This window comes from Sitophilus oryzae, unplaced genomic scaffold (genome assembly GCF_002938485.1).
Source record: "Sitophilus oryzae breed Bouriz unplaced genomic scaffold, Soryzae_2.0 scaffold_1716_pilon_pilon, whole genome shotgun sequence".
Taxonomy (NCBI): Eukaryota; Metazoa; Arthropoda; class Insecta; order Coleoptera; family Curculionidae; genus Sitophilus; species Sitophilus oryzae.
The window spans coordinates 1,346,656-1,365,472 of record NW_022146409.1 but is presented as its reverse complement, the minus strand read 5'-3'; the positions used below and the strand labels follow the sequence as shown (position 1 = coordinate 1,365,472).

Here is an 18,817-nt window from a genome sequence, read left to right as displayed (position 1 = left end):
GTTAGATATAGTTTAAATTGCTATAGAAATCTGCATCTTTCATTGTAAATATTATTTTCGTTTTAATTGCTGCTTACATTTACCTGTGAGCATTTATTTTCTACGTTACCAAAGCCTACTCAAAGTGGGCGAATTTCATAAAACTCTATATTTCAAAAAGGATTTGAGCTGCATTTCAAATATGCTATATTTTGGGAATTGATAATTAAGGTAAATATATACGTCAAGTTATTTAGCTTTTTATGTTCTACCCTTTGCTCTTTCTCGTTTTACGCTATCTATACCAATAAATAAAATAGTCGGTTTAAAATTAAATTAAGTGCGATGTCAGCCCTGGGCTCAATGAGCTTAAGTCTTTCGAACATCTTTGGTTAGTTTAGTATGTTATGTCCACGGGTCAACAATGACGAAAATTGATCTTTGTTGGCGTAAATAGGGACTTAAAATAAGTTAATATATAACTAATAACAAACAAAATAATTAATAATAAAAAAGAACTTTACATTCCTTTTTCTCAAAACTATGTTTTGTGGCTCAACATAGTTTACTTCTGGGGTACAGAGATGTAAAGTTTTATTACTTCTCTACAGAGAATTCTTTTATTAGAATAAAAGAAATAAATTGAATCGATTTTTTCTCATTATTTTCCGAATTGTTTAGAGCTTATCCGCTCATGGGAATTAGAAAACCTCTATTTATATCTGGAAAAGGGGAGAAAAAAGAGAACATTTTCCGACGTGACACGTAAGAAAAAAATCCGCCTTTGCTAAAAGACTTAAAGTATTTGCTTTTTGACATGTTTTTCGACATACATACATCGAAGCAGATGTGCCTATTTTTAGAAACAGTATTTTTGGACAAAAATATACCCTTTTACTTTCATTTTAATTTTCATTCTTGTTAATACTTTTTATTCTGCTTTCATCTTGTTTAGTAATGTTTATTCAATGAACAGTTTCAATACACCGTCTTACCGCTTAAAAGGGTATTTGTTCTTGACAATTTTCAGCGCAATAACCTTATCATGCTGGAAAACAAGAAGGAAAAAACACCGTTGCGTTCAAAAACAGAAATTTTCCTCAATGAATAATTAATAGCTTTAAACTTCCTTACATGTCTAGCCAATAATTCGTGAAGTTAAAAGTTATATGTAGTGGAAAATAGGGTTTGGAGACTTTTAAAGCTATTTAAATGACATATGATAAAATTTGTTTTCCTAGAGATACGTATATTGAGTAGTATTAATAAATTTAAGCTACAATGTTGGAAATGTATTTAAAAAAATAGATTTAAGACAATTAAAATATTTATTTTATATTCTGAGGAGAAGCTGAAACAAATGTAAGACGCACACAGGCTTCACATGAAAAAATAGATGTCTCAATGATTTATTTAACCTTAATGTAAAATAGTAGTAATAATGAGTGAATATAAAATAATAGAATATTAAATAAAACCTTGTAATTTATTTAAGAAAATTTTAACAAGTTAAAAATCAACAGAGTGAGTTTTCTACGATGTTCTCTATGGGTATCTCGGAAACTACTGGAGATAGAGACTCGGTTAAATGGGGAAAGAATTGCAGTTTTGTGGAGCCATAAATATGCGCCTTTCAGATTTTTGAAAAAGTTCATGGCTTTCTAGATATTTCGAAATAAAAACAAGTTTTGGCAATTTTAAAAATGGTCCCTAATTTCATAATAGTCTGTTTTACACAAAAAGTTTTCAGATAAAACTTGTAGATAATCACATCCTTAATAAGACTGTGTTTTCTGTTTCTCTCTAAAGCTTGTCATTTTTGACATATGACACGAACTTGTGTTTTTTTAAATGGAAACCATAGTTGGCCATGACTTCATAAGAAGCGCCATTTTTAAGCTTTTCAACGATATAAGCTATAATATGTTTTTTTTTCGAAAAATTACTGAGTTCTAACCAATTCTTATCTGTCTTGACTAATTTCACTTAGTTGGCATCTTATTCTTATGTTTTTTTTATTAAATTATTATAATTTATGAGTTATAAAAAGACAGAATATTTTATTAAACAGTTTTTTTATAATTTACATTACACAAACTTAAACTTAAAAAATAATATCATTACATACAGTTTAAGGTTATTTTCGAAAATTTTCAAAAAATATACCGCATAAAATAATATATAAAAAGATAGATAGGTCAGGTGATCGAGGAGGCCCATGCAATTAGTTCCACCTCTTCCTATCCTTGAGTTTAAATAATTATAATATAAATAATTTTTAACAATGTTTTCATTATGAGGGGAGTGACAATGAAAGTCATGTTGGAACCACTCTATTGATGCGCGAGTCTCTAAATTTAACTTTTCTAACATGTCTTGAAAACCGTTCTCTAAAAATCGTATCGCAACCTCGAAAATATATGGTCAAGAAAAATTGAACTAATAATCCTACACGATTTTATTTTTGTGGGAAAAATTTTGGGAGCATATATAATATATAGGTTAATTAATTTTATAAAAATATAAGTAGTTATACAGGGTGTCCGCAAAAAAGTTACACATCAAAGTTATGTTTTTTGTAATGGAATACCCTATACAGGGTGTCCCAGAAATAAGTGCAAATATTTTAAGGGGCGGTAGATCTCGATAAAAGAAACATATTTTCTCTTTATGGTTTTTCAAATAAGTCAAAAATAACGGAGTTATTTTACTTCGAAAATTTCCAAAAGAAAATGATTTTTTGCTAAAATTTTGAGAGCCACTAGATGTTTTTTGGATTTTCTTTCTTGTAAATTTAATCTAATACCTATGTTGCCATATTATCAAGAAATTATGTTTTTTAACTAAAAACTAAAAAAAATTCCAAAAAAATTTTCAAAAAATTTCAAATCTTCAAATTTTTTTTTTCGCGAAAAAGCCCTCAGAGGCGTGTTTCTGGGGTTGAAGTATACTACCAGTTAAAATATTTGCACTTATTTCCGGGACACCCTGTATATTAATTGATTTTCGGATTCTAGGAAAGAAATAAAGGTGAGTTTTACTAAAAAAGCATATTATGCCTAAAATTTTGTGATAACCAAGAGTAAATTCTAAATTTCATAACAGCTATCTAAATTTTAATTTATCCTCTATAGCCTGATATCTAATTACAATAACTATTGTATGTTAAACCAAATTAAGATTTGACCCGAGAAATTACACAAGATGAAACAAAATTAATTATGGTATATTGATCATTTTTAAAAGCAAGTTAATCCTTTATTTTAAATGGAATACTCAGTACATTATTCCGGTGTTCAATGGGGAATGCATACATACATATATCTTCAAAATATTATTCAGGTTGCCTAATCCTCAGACAAAAATTTTCCTAGATATTTTAATTTTTATGATTTTGCGTCAGTAGATCCTTATTATTTGAAAAAATGTAGGCGGCTGTGATATACCTTTTATTAATTTAACAAAAATTAAAGGATTTAGAGTAAAATACTCAAGGGTGATAAAAAGGTACACGTTTAAAATATATTTTAATTATTACACAATTAAAACTAGACATAAACCTATAATAATTATATGTGACAAAAATTAGCTAGATTAAATCAAATCCTCAAAATGTTTCCTTTCCTGTTACCAAAAAAAAAAATATATTCCAAAAAGATACTTTTTCTATTTCAATCGAATTAATTCTTTAAAAGAGACCCTGTATAATATAATATCCATTAGTACACAGTATCCTAATATTGGAGTACAGAAAGAGAAAATAATACCATGAAATGACAAAGAGCCCGAATTGCTATTCAAAGTGGCAAACATCAAAAGTTACCGCATTTTCAGACTTTTAACAGCTTTTAAGCTCAACTAAAAGCTCTATAGAGAAATGAAGTTAAAAGGTGGCGAAACAAGCGATAGTTTAAATTTAAATATTTTTATATTCGGTTTAGTTTTTATCGCAAAATTGATATAATACTAAATACGTAAATTAGAATATTAATTTATCCAAATTTTAAACATCTACAGGCAAAAAACAGTATATTTTATACAGAGAATTGAGGTGTTTTTTACTATTGAGAGATTTATATTTTTATATTTAATTAAATCTCAAGACCGTAATAAAAACTTTTCTCCGAGGCTTATATACTCTGTTGTATTATTTTCAACTCAATCATTAATCAAAAAGCTTGTACAAAACTTTCTTTTGATAATGAAAAAATAACGTGAAAATTACAAAATTTGTAATGTTAACCTTTAAAACTTCTAAAATATAAATAACTTTTGTCAATTTTTAATTTATGCTTTGTTCTTTCGAATTTATTTATCAGAAAATGTCTAAAAATGTTGTGAGAAAGCAATGATAATGACGATATCTTAACATTGGTAAACTACAAGACCTTAAAGAAGTTGCAAAAAGAACAGCCGGAGAAAATGTAAAGGAGACAACGAAGTTAAAAAAAAATAAGTGAGGAAAAGTGAATAAGCAAGAAGGAAGTAAAAATAGATAATATGATACTCAAATTTTTAAAAAGTCAGTAATGTCAATATTATATATATACATTAATATACAAGGTAGTTCAGGGCCATGGCACGTTAAACATCTATGGAGACCCGGTGATAGGACGTTTTTGAAAATTGGGATTTTTGCATATTTTTACATTTAAGGCACCTGCTCCATCGGCCTAAAATATTTTTAGCGTTAGAATGTTGAAAGTATATCGTTACATTGCATTATTTTTATACCCATTAAATATATTGACATTATATTCAAAACACAAGTTCACATCAAAATTGATTGGATTGATATTATATTACGTTTTTTTTTACTTTAAATAGAAACGTAATATAATATATTTTTGTCATTTTAAAATATTGTTTAAATATTTATATATTATTATTATATATTTCCTAAAAATATTTAATGTTAAATATTTATTGTAATATATTGTTATATATTTTTCTACAGACATTAATAGATAAAGTTACTTCATTTCTATCACACTGGAATATAAATAAAAAAGTTTCTTCGGTCAATATAAACCAGAACTCGGTATATTGATAAAGTTTCCTGAGACTCCTACACTACCTGTGGTTATAAATATAATGTTAAAACTCAAAAGATTTTTAGAGAATTTAAAAGTCCAAGTTCTGTATGCGGTAGTATCTTACTTTATGAATAAACAGTAATAACAATAGAAAACAATATCCGCATAGCAGCCAAAGTTAACTGTTTGCATTTTTTTTAATAGTTTGTTAAAATATCTGAAATATATATATTCTATATAATTAAAGCATTTTGTAAGAAAAGTGTCTCATGAACAATGAAATTATGAACATTTCTTGTATTCTATCATGATTATTTTATTTGTATTATTCTTACTTTATTAATACATTTTTTTTTGTTTTAGCCCACAGAAGAATGAGAACAGTAACCAACTATTTTCTCGTAAATCTCAGCACAGCAGACCTTCTCTTGACACTTTTCAATTGCATATTTAACTCCATATACATGATACAAAGGTAAATTATTTTGTAAATATATTCAACTAGAATAAGTAAAAACATTTACTAAATACAAGGACGTTAATAGTACCATACGATCGAAAAAGAAACGGCGTCAAAGACGGCTGGGAATGCTAATTTTGGCAAGGTCAAGCCCTGGACATCATGTCCCGTAATCTTTTTTTAATGGCGCTTACAGTCCGTTTTCCTTAAGTAGGTTGTAATTTATATTTTTATATTGAGTAAAAATGAATTTAAATGGTGTAGTTTAAAATTTGAGAAAAATATTTTTTTGGAAATAGATTTGTGTGTATACAAACCGTTCTATCTTTTTTAAAATTTTCTATAATTTTAGTGTTAATTTTTACAAGTTTTATGTAATTTTTTAGTAAATGACAAAAAGTTGCACAAGGCGTGTAGCGCTGATTTAGTAATCCATTTACAGCACGAGTTAACGTACCATATACATAATTTAAAGCGGAACTGAGGAACCTGGCGGACTCGATCCATAACCTGGAATAGGTTTCGAGTATCCTGCAACGAACGGTCTAAAACACTCGAAAAATTTTTTCGGAAATTACGAGCGAGAAAAATCACAGATATTCCTTGATTTAAAAAGACACTGTCTCCTCAACGAACACCTCATTAGATTGAAGCTAAGAAACAACGGTGAATGTAGTTTCTGTAGGGAAAATGGAGAAACACCAGAACACCTTATCAGTACGTGTGCCGGGACGACAACCGTTCTTGCCATATACTTTGGTACGTCTGATATCGGAGATAGAAAGTTCTCTCTGTGGAGCCGTTTCAGATACTGGCTTTTGTCAAAGCCCTGAGACTATATAAATATCTAAGGTCAGGCGCGCAATGAAGTGATCTGGCAGTGGTGAGGTAAAGGAATGGCATGAAGCATAGGAATGGTGATTAATTAGCGTGGCTCTGAAATGAAAGTGGTTATGAAAGTGAAGTAATGCGCACTGTGCAGTAGGAAGCGACGTTGGTGTCATTGCTTCATCTCATCAGTACTTTTATTATTATTGAAAATGTCATCAGCCTCAGAGGATGAACTAAACACTCAAAATAAGGAGAAAAAGAAAAAAATTAAGAAAAAATTCACAGTCTTTTACAAAGATGCAACCGGGGGGCATTGAAAATGATGAATAAAAACGTAAAAATATGATTAGTGTTAATATGAGTGTATTACATACATACGTTTAAATAACGAACTTAACAAAAAACAACAGATTTAAACATTCACTGAAAAAGTAGTAATGTTAACATTAAATAAAACATTATCAATAATCAATAATAATTATGCGATCGCACCTATCCGTAAAACAAACAAGCAAAAAAACAAAATAATATACAAAACATCAGTTTAACATGATGACAGATCATGATCGATGACAGATAAAGAATTCTTATACGGAAAGTTACACTTTACGATATAATTTTTAACTGTTAAAGGCAAACCCCATTTAAACACAGAACTTTTTAATACCTACTACTGTATCTAAAAGACATTTTTTTTAAATTACTAAATTATTAGCCACGCTTCTGTTTTTCTTGAATGTTGTGCGTCACGTCACAGATTAACAGGCCCACGTTTGCACCACAAGGCGATGCTGCAGACCACTAGGTAGACCGGTCGTAGAAATTTATGTTATACAACTTGTAGTCAATCTACACAAATATTATCAAAAACTTTTTTAAAATGTGTTCAGATTTTGTTAAAAGTATAGGTCAAAATCGCAAAACTTAAATTTGATATGAGTTTCTTAGTTTTTATCTAATATAGTGGCGAATTGCAAAAATGCCTTTTCAATGAAAATTAATCAGTTAAGTAAAATAATTTAATAAATTATTAATTATTTTTAATATATAATATAACATATACTTTGCAATTTTTTATAAATATTGAGACTCGCCAATATCGTAGTCCACCGTGTCCAGCCTGTTTAACAAAACGTAGGCCGATTCCTCTTCGGCGGCGTCGTGACCCTGGCCGATGGAAGAGTCTTGAAGACGCTCATCCGCGCATAGGAACAACTTGACTGCGTAGCGTATTGCGTATTAATCGATTCTGAAACTTTCTTTCTCATGTATAACATGTTACGCAAGTTTATTATTTTAATCTCGATTTTAATAGATAAATGTGTGAAATACCACCTGAATATCTTCCGCCATGACATGTTGTTACTTTTTTGTTATGGTAAAGTGATTTGTATTTGGTTGATGAATTTCAATAATCTCTTCTAATTCTTTCTGTAGAATTTCATTCTTCTAGACCAAATAGTAAGGAATTTTCATACAACAAATTGTTCGACATAATTTTACACTCTAAGAGGATGAATTGCCTAAAATCGCTTTGCGTAGCTAATTCACTAATCACCAATGCCATTTAAACAAACCTTTGTTTAAATTCTAATATTTATCTTAATATTTCTTCTAATATTTATGTATGTAAAGCTGGCGGTATTAACTGACCCCTAAAATATCTAAAAACTTGATATATAATCTAACTGACACACCACTGACAATGACAAATAAATAATTTATTTCTGGAGGTATTTTGTATAGGTGTTTGTCAGGTATATTTTAGTATTTAGTCGTTTTATACAAAGAAATAGCCATTAAACAATATAAAAATACTTCATAACAAATCTATACATACATACTTTTCATTTAAAAAAAGAATCAAGATTGGTGAAGCGGTTTCGGCGGGATGGACATAACAAAAAAAACCTTTGAGCTTTTATATGTATGGATATGGATTATGTATGTAAAAAAATCCGAAAATTTAAAAACCGTTTTTTCATCCCCCAGTATATGAATTTAGGACACACTTTGTATATCAAAAATAAAACTTTTAATTAGACCCGTCTGAAATAAATAATCTTAATAATTCTAGAAGTTATCGAAGTCAAAGTATTTCAAAGAAGTTCAATTTTGGCCCCAAAATGATTTTGAAATCTTGCTTTTTAAAACTCTTTTTCAAATTTTTCTAACCACTTCCATTGACTGAAACTAATTATGTATGTTTGGATAGAGGGTTTATGGCGCTCTTCTGTGGCGGTTTTATATTTCTTAATAATTATATATAAGGTGTTTTAGAACTCGAACCAAAGTCGAAATTTTGCAAAATCTGAAAAAAGAAAATCTCTCGAAAATAATAAATAGTGAAATGACATTTACCCTCTATGGATAGAACCCTACCTATGGTCCCATATAAACTGTATTACTAAAATAAATAGCTTTGACATATAAAGTTTTTAATTTTCGCTTTTCTTGATATACTCCCCTGATTTTATTTTATTTTTCCAGAGCACTAATACTCTCTTTATATGCTATTTTTTATTCCTAGAAGGATGATTTGAAAAATAAACATTTCGTTCATATTATTGATGTCACTAAATAAACCCTTGTATAATATGTTATACTTCTAGATGTTTTAGTAATGCATTTTCGTACAGCAAACTTTCATTCCCTATTCTACCCTATTCCCAATTCATACTCTTAGTATGAATTTCATAAATCCCTATGTTCAAATAATTAACTCATATTTTTTAAATGATCCTTTGTGCAAATTTTTATGTGTATAATCCAGATGTCACGAAGGTTTATATAATTTTTTACTAACTTTACCCATTTGGTTGATGAATTTCAAAAATCTCTTCTTATTCTTCTTTCTGTAGAATTTCATTCTTCTAGACCAGATGGTAAATGATTTTCATAACCTGGATGGCTAAAAGTTTAAACTTTTCTCTCAAATGAAGATAGTGACATTTTGCAAGTTACTAAGAATAATATAATTCACATTTAAAAAAAAATTATTTAAATAAGGTTAGTTGGGGTAATGGTAAACGATTTTAACAAAAATCATTTTAAAGAGGTATAACTTTGAAACTTTGACGTTTGCACTGAAAATTCTAAAAGGCTATATTTTAAGACACTTTACTTAATAGGTGCTTTAATGGACAGCTAGAAATTTGCAATAAATTCCAAAAAAAAACTTGTTTACATTTACCCCATAGAAAAATAAAATATTGTTCTATTTTGGGATAAATGTAAACATATTTTTTAGATGCGGTAATAATGAACCAAGAACTATACAAGTTTGTTTTTAGTTGGGTTATAAGTTTATCAATGTGTTTAATTGTTTCCAATTTTCCCCATGAAGACAATATAAAACATTTTGTTATTAAGACAAATTATTTATTACTGTTTCATCAAAACTGTACAAAAAATATTAAGGTTTTTCAAAAACATCTATCTTTCCCGGAAACGAATATATTATCTTCCTTTCTACAAACCCAACCAATGCATTTTTAACGTTTCTCTTCTTTTGGTCTTTTTCATATCTGTCTTGGAGCATTATCATTATCAGTGTTAACACGTGTTTACTATTACCCCAAAATCAAGTTTACAATTGCCCCGCAATCCTATTTTACTGGGGCATTTGTAAACACCTCTATACTTCATTTCCCGTAAAAGTTAATCTCAAATTGTAACATGCATTTTACTAATAGACCACTATGTATCTAAATTATCTTAGCTTATTCACAAATTGAAATTTTTAAACAAAGTTTCGCTAAAACGAGGTATAAAAGGTATAAAACGTTTTACAAGTTTTAAAGCAGCTCTCCAAAAAAAATGTTTTTGTACCATAAACAAATAGTACTGGAAATTCATTTAATCGAGTCAATACATATCAAAGATGTGGGCGCCATTCGACTTATTCCCTACCCGCCAAATGCAAAAGTTATTGGACCAGTTTACATTTGCCCCTGTTTACCATTACCCCAACTAGCCCTAATATAATTACGTATTGAAAAAGCAGTTGCAATTAATAATATTAATATAATAGCTCCCCCGTATATAGCGTTGAACGCCTTGGGAGTAGCAAGGTACAGCTTGCCATGCTAGAGCCATTCGGTATACAAGGAAGGTAGTGAGGCTAGCACAACGCTTCAATCGCCTATTATTACCTCAGGATTGTGAATCCCAAGTACTCATTTAAGGCTGAGTCGACCTAGGTACCAAAACTATTTTTATTTTAATAACAATAGTCGGCTGATGAAATGCCGGGTGTAGAATTCGAACCCACTACCTTGAGATTGGTAGACGAGAGCCTGTACCTCTACGCCACCGGGCACCATAGTTGCAGTTTAAACTTTAATTTTCAGAGGCTCAGAAGTGAACTGAATCAAGTCCAAAATGTAATTATCGAGAAAATGAGAGTTAATTTTTTTTATTGTTACTTAATTAAAACACAGTGGCACTTGTGACACCCCATTAATACCACGCCACTTACAAAAAACCGCTCCATTGCCACACCACTCTTATTAGCGCCACAACATTTCTTTCTTCTTCTTCAATTGGCTTATTAGTCAGTGGCGTTGACCTTAAAAAGCACCAAAATATTTCAGTGCTGGACACCAGCACCAAATTTGGCACACAGCTTCTACACATAATAGGACTTCAAAAATTGCCGAGAGACAATCTCTGGCATGTCCGGATCATCTTTTGATGACGTCATCAAAATGGCAGACAACATTTTTAGCATGAAATTGGATTATCACTTGTAACTTTGTTAATATTTAACCGATTTTAAGTTTTAATAGCTCATTTGATATTTTGAATAATTTGCTAAAAAAAACATATTCAGTCAGTTTTTTTTTTGTAGGAGGGGTAGTTTTCACGCATCCCTTAAAATTGGATTAAATAAATGAAAAATGACGGTTTTATTCTAAACAAATTGAAACGTTAAAACAACAAAAAAAAAACAAATTATTTATTACGCATACTACTCATCATTTTAACTATTTTTTGACCCCCCCCCCTATCGACATATCACCCCTTGCCATGTCTCTGAAAAAAAGTTGGGCCACTTTGGTCTACAAGTTCCGATATTGCAATAAAAAAATTATAAGAGTTTATCGCCTCTAAATGCATCCAAAGATGTAATTCAAAATGTCGTTGTGTAAAAAGTACCTTAAGGTGCACAATGCTCTGCAGGTGCGAAGGTCAATGTACCCGCGAATAGTTTTCTTTTATTTGGGAATATTGTACATATTGTTATTAGTTACTATTTTTAATTATAAGTGATAATGAAGTTAATTTTAAGTTACTTTTAGTTTAAAAATGTATCCTCCCAAGTTATTTTTAGGAACATTTTTGGTTATTTTTTAGGAGAATTCAGAAGAACTTTCAGGGCTGGACAATATAATGCTCTGTAAACGCGAAGGCCATCTATCCGCGAAATTTTCTTTTGTTTGGGAATATTGTACATATAGTTACTATTTTTTAGTAATAAAATTAGTATTAAGATATTACTTTAATATTTTATCTTATAGCTCTATATACATTATACATTTTGATAACTTTTTAGGTGTATATAGGTTTGAGGGGTGGACAGGAACTAAAAAAAAGGACTTAAGTAAAGGGAGGGTAGAAAAATAAATATTTATTTTATGTGCATTTTGTTTCTTCAAAAAAAAAGTTTTGTTATTTTACTTATGAAAACAAATTTGTAACATTTCAGAGACAAGGCAAGGGGGGGGGGACGATGTGTCGATGGGAGAGGGATGGCAAAAAATAGTTAAAATTAAGAGTAGTATACGTAATAAACAATTTTTTTGTTTTGTTGTTTTAATGTTTTAATTTGTTTAGAATAAAACCGTCATTTTTCATTTATTTATTCCAATTTTAAGGGATGCGTGAAAATTATCCCTCCTACAAAAAAGCTGAATTAGGTTTTGTTTTAGAAAATTATTCAAGCTTTAAAATGAGCTATTAAAACTTAAAATTGGTTAAATATTAACAAAGTTACAAGTAATAATCCAATTTCATGCTAAAAATTTGGTCCGCCATTTTGGTGACGTCATCAAAGGATGATCCGGAGATGCGAAAGATTGTCTCCCGGCAATTTTTGAAGCCTTATTATCTCTAGAAAGCGTGTGCCAAATTTGGTGCTGATGTCCGGCACTGAAATATTTTTAGGCTAACGCCACTGTCTATATATCTTTTTGCCACTGGATTACCACGCCGCTGCCACATCACTTACTTACCACCTTGGTGCCCGCCTTGCCTAAGATCACTGTGATTAACCCCTTCTAAACATTCTACGTGCTATACTTTAGCTGCGACTCGAATTGTATTTATCAGGTAATGTCAAAGATTTTATTTGTCTGTGAGATTATCATAATAGTTTGCTGCCGGCAATTGCTGTCCAATTAATATATTTTCCGTGCGTTTTGTAAATTTTACTATTTGGATAGTTGATCATAGATTATATTTAAAATTCAAGCATCCAAAATGAACCCCCTTGAAACATATTTAATATTGAATAATTTAAAATTTAACTGAAATTAAATATCAGCTACCTTAATCTGATGTTAGATAATAAATTTTACCGAGAGTCTAAATCTTTAAAGCTAGTACTGCAAAAATATGCTAGCTAGAATCCTAAACGTATTTTGTTGCTGTATTATCCTCTTGTCAGTTTCAAGCACTTAGAATAATTTGATTTGAATTATTCTCTGCAGCGAAGCTGGCATGCGACTGGCTTTGAAACAAAGTTTCTCAAAAGGAAATATTATTTACTTGCTAGAAAATAACAGAAGTCAGTAATGGATTATAAATGTAAAAATAAAAAAAGATACTTTTTGAAAACTTATTTTTAAGGGTTTGGTATATTAGAATATTTTATAAATTTAGGTTTATCGTTTAGAGAATATACAGTATGTCCCCAGATTGGCTTTACGAGAGGAAAAATATGTTATTAATGACATTTTCAGAAAAATGCCTTCATCATAAACATTTTTGCTTGTTCTAAAATAGTTAATCCCGTTTATATTTTTCAAAACTTACATGCCGTTTCAGAGAAAATGAAAAAATATATGAAAATTTAGTTGAAAAAGTCTTAAGAGTTAAAAAATGTTTCTATGGTAAAATAATTTCTAATTCATTCTTTGATAGATCGTTCTAATAATAGATGGTTATTTTCTTTCATCTATGGTTATAATTAATTTTGATTAACGTCATATTTATTGATGTCGTTAAAGCATCACATTTTTCGATAACTATTATTACCCTTCTAGCATTGAACTAAATAAATTTTGGCTTCTTCAACATTTTAACAGTCAAGAATGACTTGCTTGGTTCTTTCCACTTTTTGATTGACTTACTTGCTTTTTTCCATAAAAGAAAATACTGTAAAAGTATAATTTTGACGCTATACAGGGTGAGTCTTAAATAAGTGAAAATATTTTTAGGGCTGGTAGATCTCGATAAAAAAAATATTTTCTCTTTATTATTTTTTAAATAAAATCAAAATAACCGAGTTATTTTACTTTGAAAATATCCAAAAAAGTTATTTTTTTGCCAAAATTTTGAGAACCGTCTGGATTTTCCTTCTAGTATATTTAATCTACTACCTATGTTGTCATATTATCAAGAAATTATGTTTTTTAAATAAAAACTAAAAAAATTCAAAAAAAAAATCATAATTGTGCTTTAGGGGTTGAAATATACTATACACTGTGAATCGAATGCAACGAATATTTAAATATAGCATAAAAATTTACTTACCTTTACCTGTTTCTTCCCTGAGCCTTCACTTACTGTCGTCATGGCACTCTAAAATAAAATTTAAAATATTATTTTAAATCAAAAATGTCAAAAGTTTACATTATAATATATCATTCTATTCAGAATACCACTTTTTATAAAATAAAGTAAAAATCAAATATATAGAATAAGCGTCTAAATTATATTTTCCACAGATTGATAAAACAATATTCTATTTTCTCTTTCTCTTATGATCCCGTATAGTAGCTTTTTTCTATTTTTTTCAGAAATTGGCCCTTTGGAACACTGTATTGCACAATAAGTAATTTTATTGCCTACGCAACTGTAGCTGCCAGTGTCTTCACATTGACAGGAATATCATGTGATCGGTAAGTTTAACCATAGAATAAACCTGAGCCACAGTTTTGAAAAAAAAATCAATAACACATTTTACATTTCAATTTTATTGTTTTTTTTTATAAAATGATGTATGAGCTCACATTTTAAAAATATTTTTAGAAATATCCAAAATTTGTTGTTTTTTAAATGGAATACTGTAAAAAGTTTTGCTTAATTTATTAACATCAAAATTTCTATTCTAAAAATAGTTTAACTAAATTTTCAGCGCATAAACACTCTAAAGATTATAAATTATTAGCGTATATTGATGATATTCAACCGGAAATATTTTGTAATAGTTTCAAAACTAATTACAAAATACTGAATTTCTCAAACCTAATTATACTAAAACACGTTATATTGGTTGGTATATTGAGGGTGGCACAAAAATATACTTTGAATTATTCTCTAGTGCTTCAACATATCAATTTTTTTAAGATTTATTTTTGTTCGGTTTCTATGTCTAATGGCGAGGGCTGGCTTGAGCCGAGCGTTGTAATTTAACGCTTTGTAACACGAATATTCGCTAGTCATTGAAAGGGAATAATCGGCAAACCAAGCGGCTCGCCAACAACAACGGTGCTTCACTCGACTGCCATTTTTTAGCGAATCTCTTTGATTGTTACATTACAAATCAATACAGGTTCGGCAAATGTCCGTATTCTAACCATATCTTTAATATAGTAAGGGTTGGCAAAGGTTAATCTTGGGTCGGGATTTCCGTATGTAAGAAGAGTACAATGCGTTTATAATGTACTGAACAAAGAGAGAACAGTAAACACGTTGCCAAACGTATGAAATAAACCGAGAAACTGTGCACATCGCTAAGAGACGTGGAAGGGGATACAACAGATTTGTCGCAGTTGACCGGTCGACCCAATCAATACCTCTGTCAGTACTTAAAGTTCTAGGGAAAGGTGTACATTATGCGTTCAGTTTCACGATTTAATTACGTCTCGTGATACTTAATTTGTTTATTTATTAACGAGTCGTTGTCATTTTCTCTATAGCTTGAATTTTTTTAAGTGCAAGCTAGAAACACTTGCATTTTTGGTAAAAATAAGTGGAATTGAGTGGGTGTTCGATAGTGGTCGCGCTATTAGAATTCTCAATTCAAAAATCGATATCTCGAAATCTATTAGAAATAATAGATTGTAGTTTTTTCAAGAACTTTGTTAATATTTCTGCTGTATTTTCTTTGTAGACAGTATGTGAAAATCTTTATCAATAAAAAAATTACACGATTGCTAAAATTGCTATGCTCTAAAAGTAAATGGATTGATTGTTTATAATTTTTGAATGGAAAAAACAACTTTATCGAATTTTTCTTATGTAAACATAATTGCAAAATATCCGATCTTGAAAATAAAAAAAAGTTTCAATATCTAAAGTGGTTCTTGAGTTATGACCTGTGATGTGTTAAAAAGTTGAGTTTTTAAATTATCGCGATTACTGACGTTTTCTCGTTACAAAAAAAATTACACCCTAACGATAGTCTTATAATTCCATTTCAGGTAGCAAGGTAGCAATCCCAATTTTTAGATCCGACGTTTTTTAAAGGCTGAAAATATATTGGGGCACAGCGAACGGAGCATTTTCGCGTTTCGGCTTCAAACGAAAATTACATTATTACATTACAGTGCTCAGCTCACGTCAATCTCCGCCTTAAGGTTAATTCAGAACTGTGCTATCATTACAAGATTATTAGTAGACATAATATTTACGGTTAATATCAAATAAACTTTTAGATACGTTATCGAAGGCGCGATTTTTAAATTAATTTTTGCCAACCATGGGCATATTCTACACTGCGCTGACTAAGTGGAATTTAAATTTCTCGCTGGGGATTCAGGTGGCAGCCCTGCTGAAAAATAAAAAACTAAATGACGATAATACACCAAAACACTTTCACTTTTACACTGGACGCGCGTTTCACTAACCAGTTTAGCATAGTCAGTCTTGATTATCTGCTGGTGATGCTAACATGGTTAGCGAAACGAGCGTCCAGTGTAATAATAAAGGTGTTTTGGTGTATTGTGATGATTTAGTGTTTTATTTTTCTATGTAGCACAAAAGTTCCAACCCCCAACTGTAATAGCAGCTCTGCTGTAAAAAAATGTCAAGTTGCCGCATTTATTTATTTATTTCTTGACAGTCTCATTCGTTTTGACACTTTATTTTTTTATTATGCGTTTTTATTTTAAATAAATAGTGTTGTGACACTTTAAGCTTAAAAAGGTTTACTAGCAGACCTTGCAGTCATTGAACATTGTTCTTTTTAGAACCTCTTTTAGCGTGAAGTGTACAAGATATTTTAATAGCCGTAAAAAACTCCTCGCAACTTTATTAGAATATTTTGAACGGGAAAGCGGTAGTAATAGCCCTTTATGTCCTTTAAGTGCTGTTAAGAAGGTGAGTTTTATTGATGTAAATAATAACTGTTTATATATTTATAATTAATTTATTTTTGTTTCCTAGAATATTTTCATTAAAAGAAAATATATAAAAGTGGACAACGCTGTGCCTGTCAAGCTTGATCACGTAACTAAAAGTTTATTTGGTATGAATTGTATATTATTTTTTAAGGAAAAAAAATACTATAAAATTAATTAAAATATTTATATTATCACTTTTAATTACAAATATTTTCTTGAAAATATTTGTAATAATATAATATTTGTAACTAAGTACTTACTAAAAAGTTCAGTTGGACACAAGTTGTATTCATATGAGATAATTTTCCTTTTCAAATATAGATATATGTAATATTTTAAAATTATGGCTTTAGATATATTCTATTGCTGGGTTCTAATTTCCAGTTACTGGTCTGCAGATATGTATGTGATATTTTGATTAAGCTTATGTGTAATTCAAAATTTAGTCTATTAAACTTTGTGATGGACTGGATACTATACGTCAAATTTCCAAAAGTTTTCTATAGGGAAATATCTGAATACTGATCAAACTAGTATACATATCCGGTTTCAGTAATAAAAGTAGCATGTCAGTTTTGTACAGGATCCGGCTGCATGATTATTACGCTCATCGTATTTTTAATTAAACTTAATTTTTATGTATATTTATGAATAGGGGAATACACTTTTCACAGGGTGCCAATTAAAATGTTGCCGCAACAATCAGTAATTAATAATAATAGTAACAGATTTTGGAAGCGACATGACGCTCATAATTTTTTTTGTCATTTATATTATGTCAAATTAAACCTGTTTGTATTCTGTGCATGATGTTATAAAGGTACCTATCAAAAAGTTGTCATAAATTGGAGTTGCCACGGTTTAAAGTTTTTCGTACGAGCCGGGCAACAGATATAACATATATAAAATATAAAAACTAATGGTAAAGAAAACAATAATTTGAAAATAACTGTATCAGTTGTTTCTTTTAACATTTCTAAAAAAATAAAGCATATTATATTTTATTTTTAGTGACAATATCTCTAAACGATTCTCCCTCATTTATTTATTAACTAGTTGTTTACCACGAAATCGTCCGCATAAAATTCGAATTTAATTAAAACAAAGTATAATATTCATTATAGCACCTAGTGGAAATATTTGAAAGTATCTCTTACATGTGTCTAGTTGTAATTGATAGTCCATGAATAAAGATAGTCATTATTTGACAAAGTTTAAGTGAACCGCATGATATTTTTTTGCTCTTCTGGTATTTATCTATTTTTATAATATCTTTAAAAATTAAAGCCTATAATATCTTATTCTGATGTATAAACTATAGTATTGTAAAGTTTCATTAAAATCCATTCAGCAGTTTTTGCGTGAAAGAGTAACTAAAATGTACACATCCATCCATACCTCCAAACAAACTTTCGCGTTTATACTCGTCATATATATCAGATCTATTTTTTACAGGTATCTAGCTATTGTTTATCCTCTCCAACCAAGAATGTCTAAAACTTCTTCTCTGGTCACAATTTTCTTTATATGGACAGCCAGCATGGTCATTGCTTTTCCTTGTTTGCTGTATTCAGCGACTGTATCACACACGTAAGTATAACTTTATTTGTCACTAAATGTTGTAATATAAAGAGAAATAAAATGAAACAATTTACAGTAAAAATAAACGCTTAAAAACAAGCTGTAAAAACGTGATTGGGTTTTAGAGAGTTAGATTAGAATGAAACTATTATTATAGACTCAATAAATATATGTTAGATAACATATACCGTAACAACTTATACCGTATGATTGAATAAAACCGCCGTCAGCGATGGCTATGAAATGGAGACCGCTGTCATTTTACATCATACGGTACAAACAAAATATAAATATATGGAGAACTAGAACTATGTTTAAAATCTATAACGCAAGTAATAAATGAGAATATAGAATTTATA

The 18,817-nt window shown here is 29.5% G+C and overlaps 1 protein-coding gene across 1 annotated transcript in view; it reads left to right on the top strand.

Annotated features, from left to right (window-relative positions):
• The window catches only part of LOC115881345 (tachykinin-like peptides receptor 86C), a 164,646-nt gene that overhangs the window by 21,987 nt on the left and 123,842 nt on the right, over positions 1-18,817 (top strand). The window contains exons 3-5 of the mRNA XM_030898789.1: positions 5,379-5,490; positions 14,331-14,432; positions 18,333-18,467. Coding sequence (XP_030754649.1) covers positions 5,379-5,490; positions 14,331-14,432; positions 18,333-18,467 — 349 coding nt within the window. The remainder of the gene's footprint in view (positions 1-5,378; positions 5,491-14,330; positions 14,433-18,332; positions 18,468-18,817) is intronic.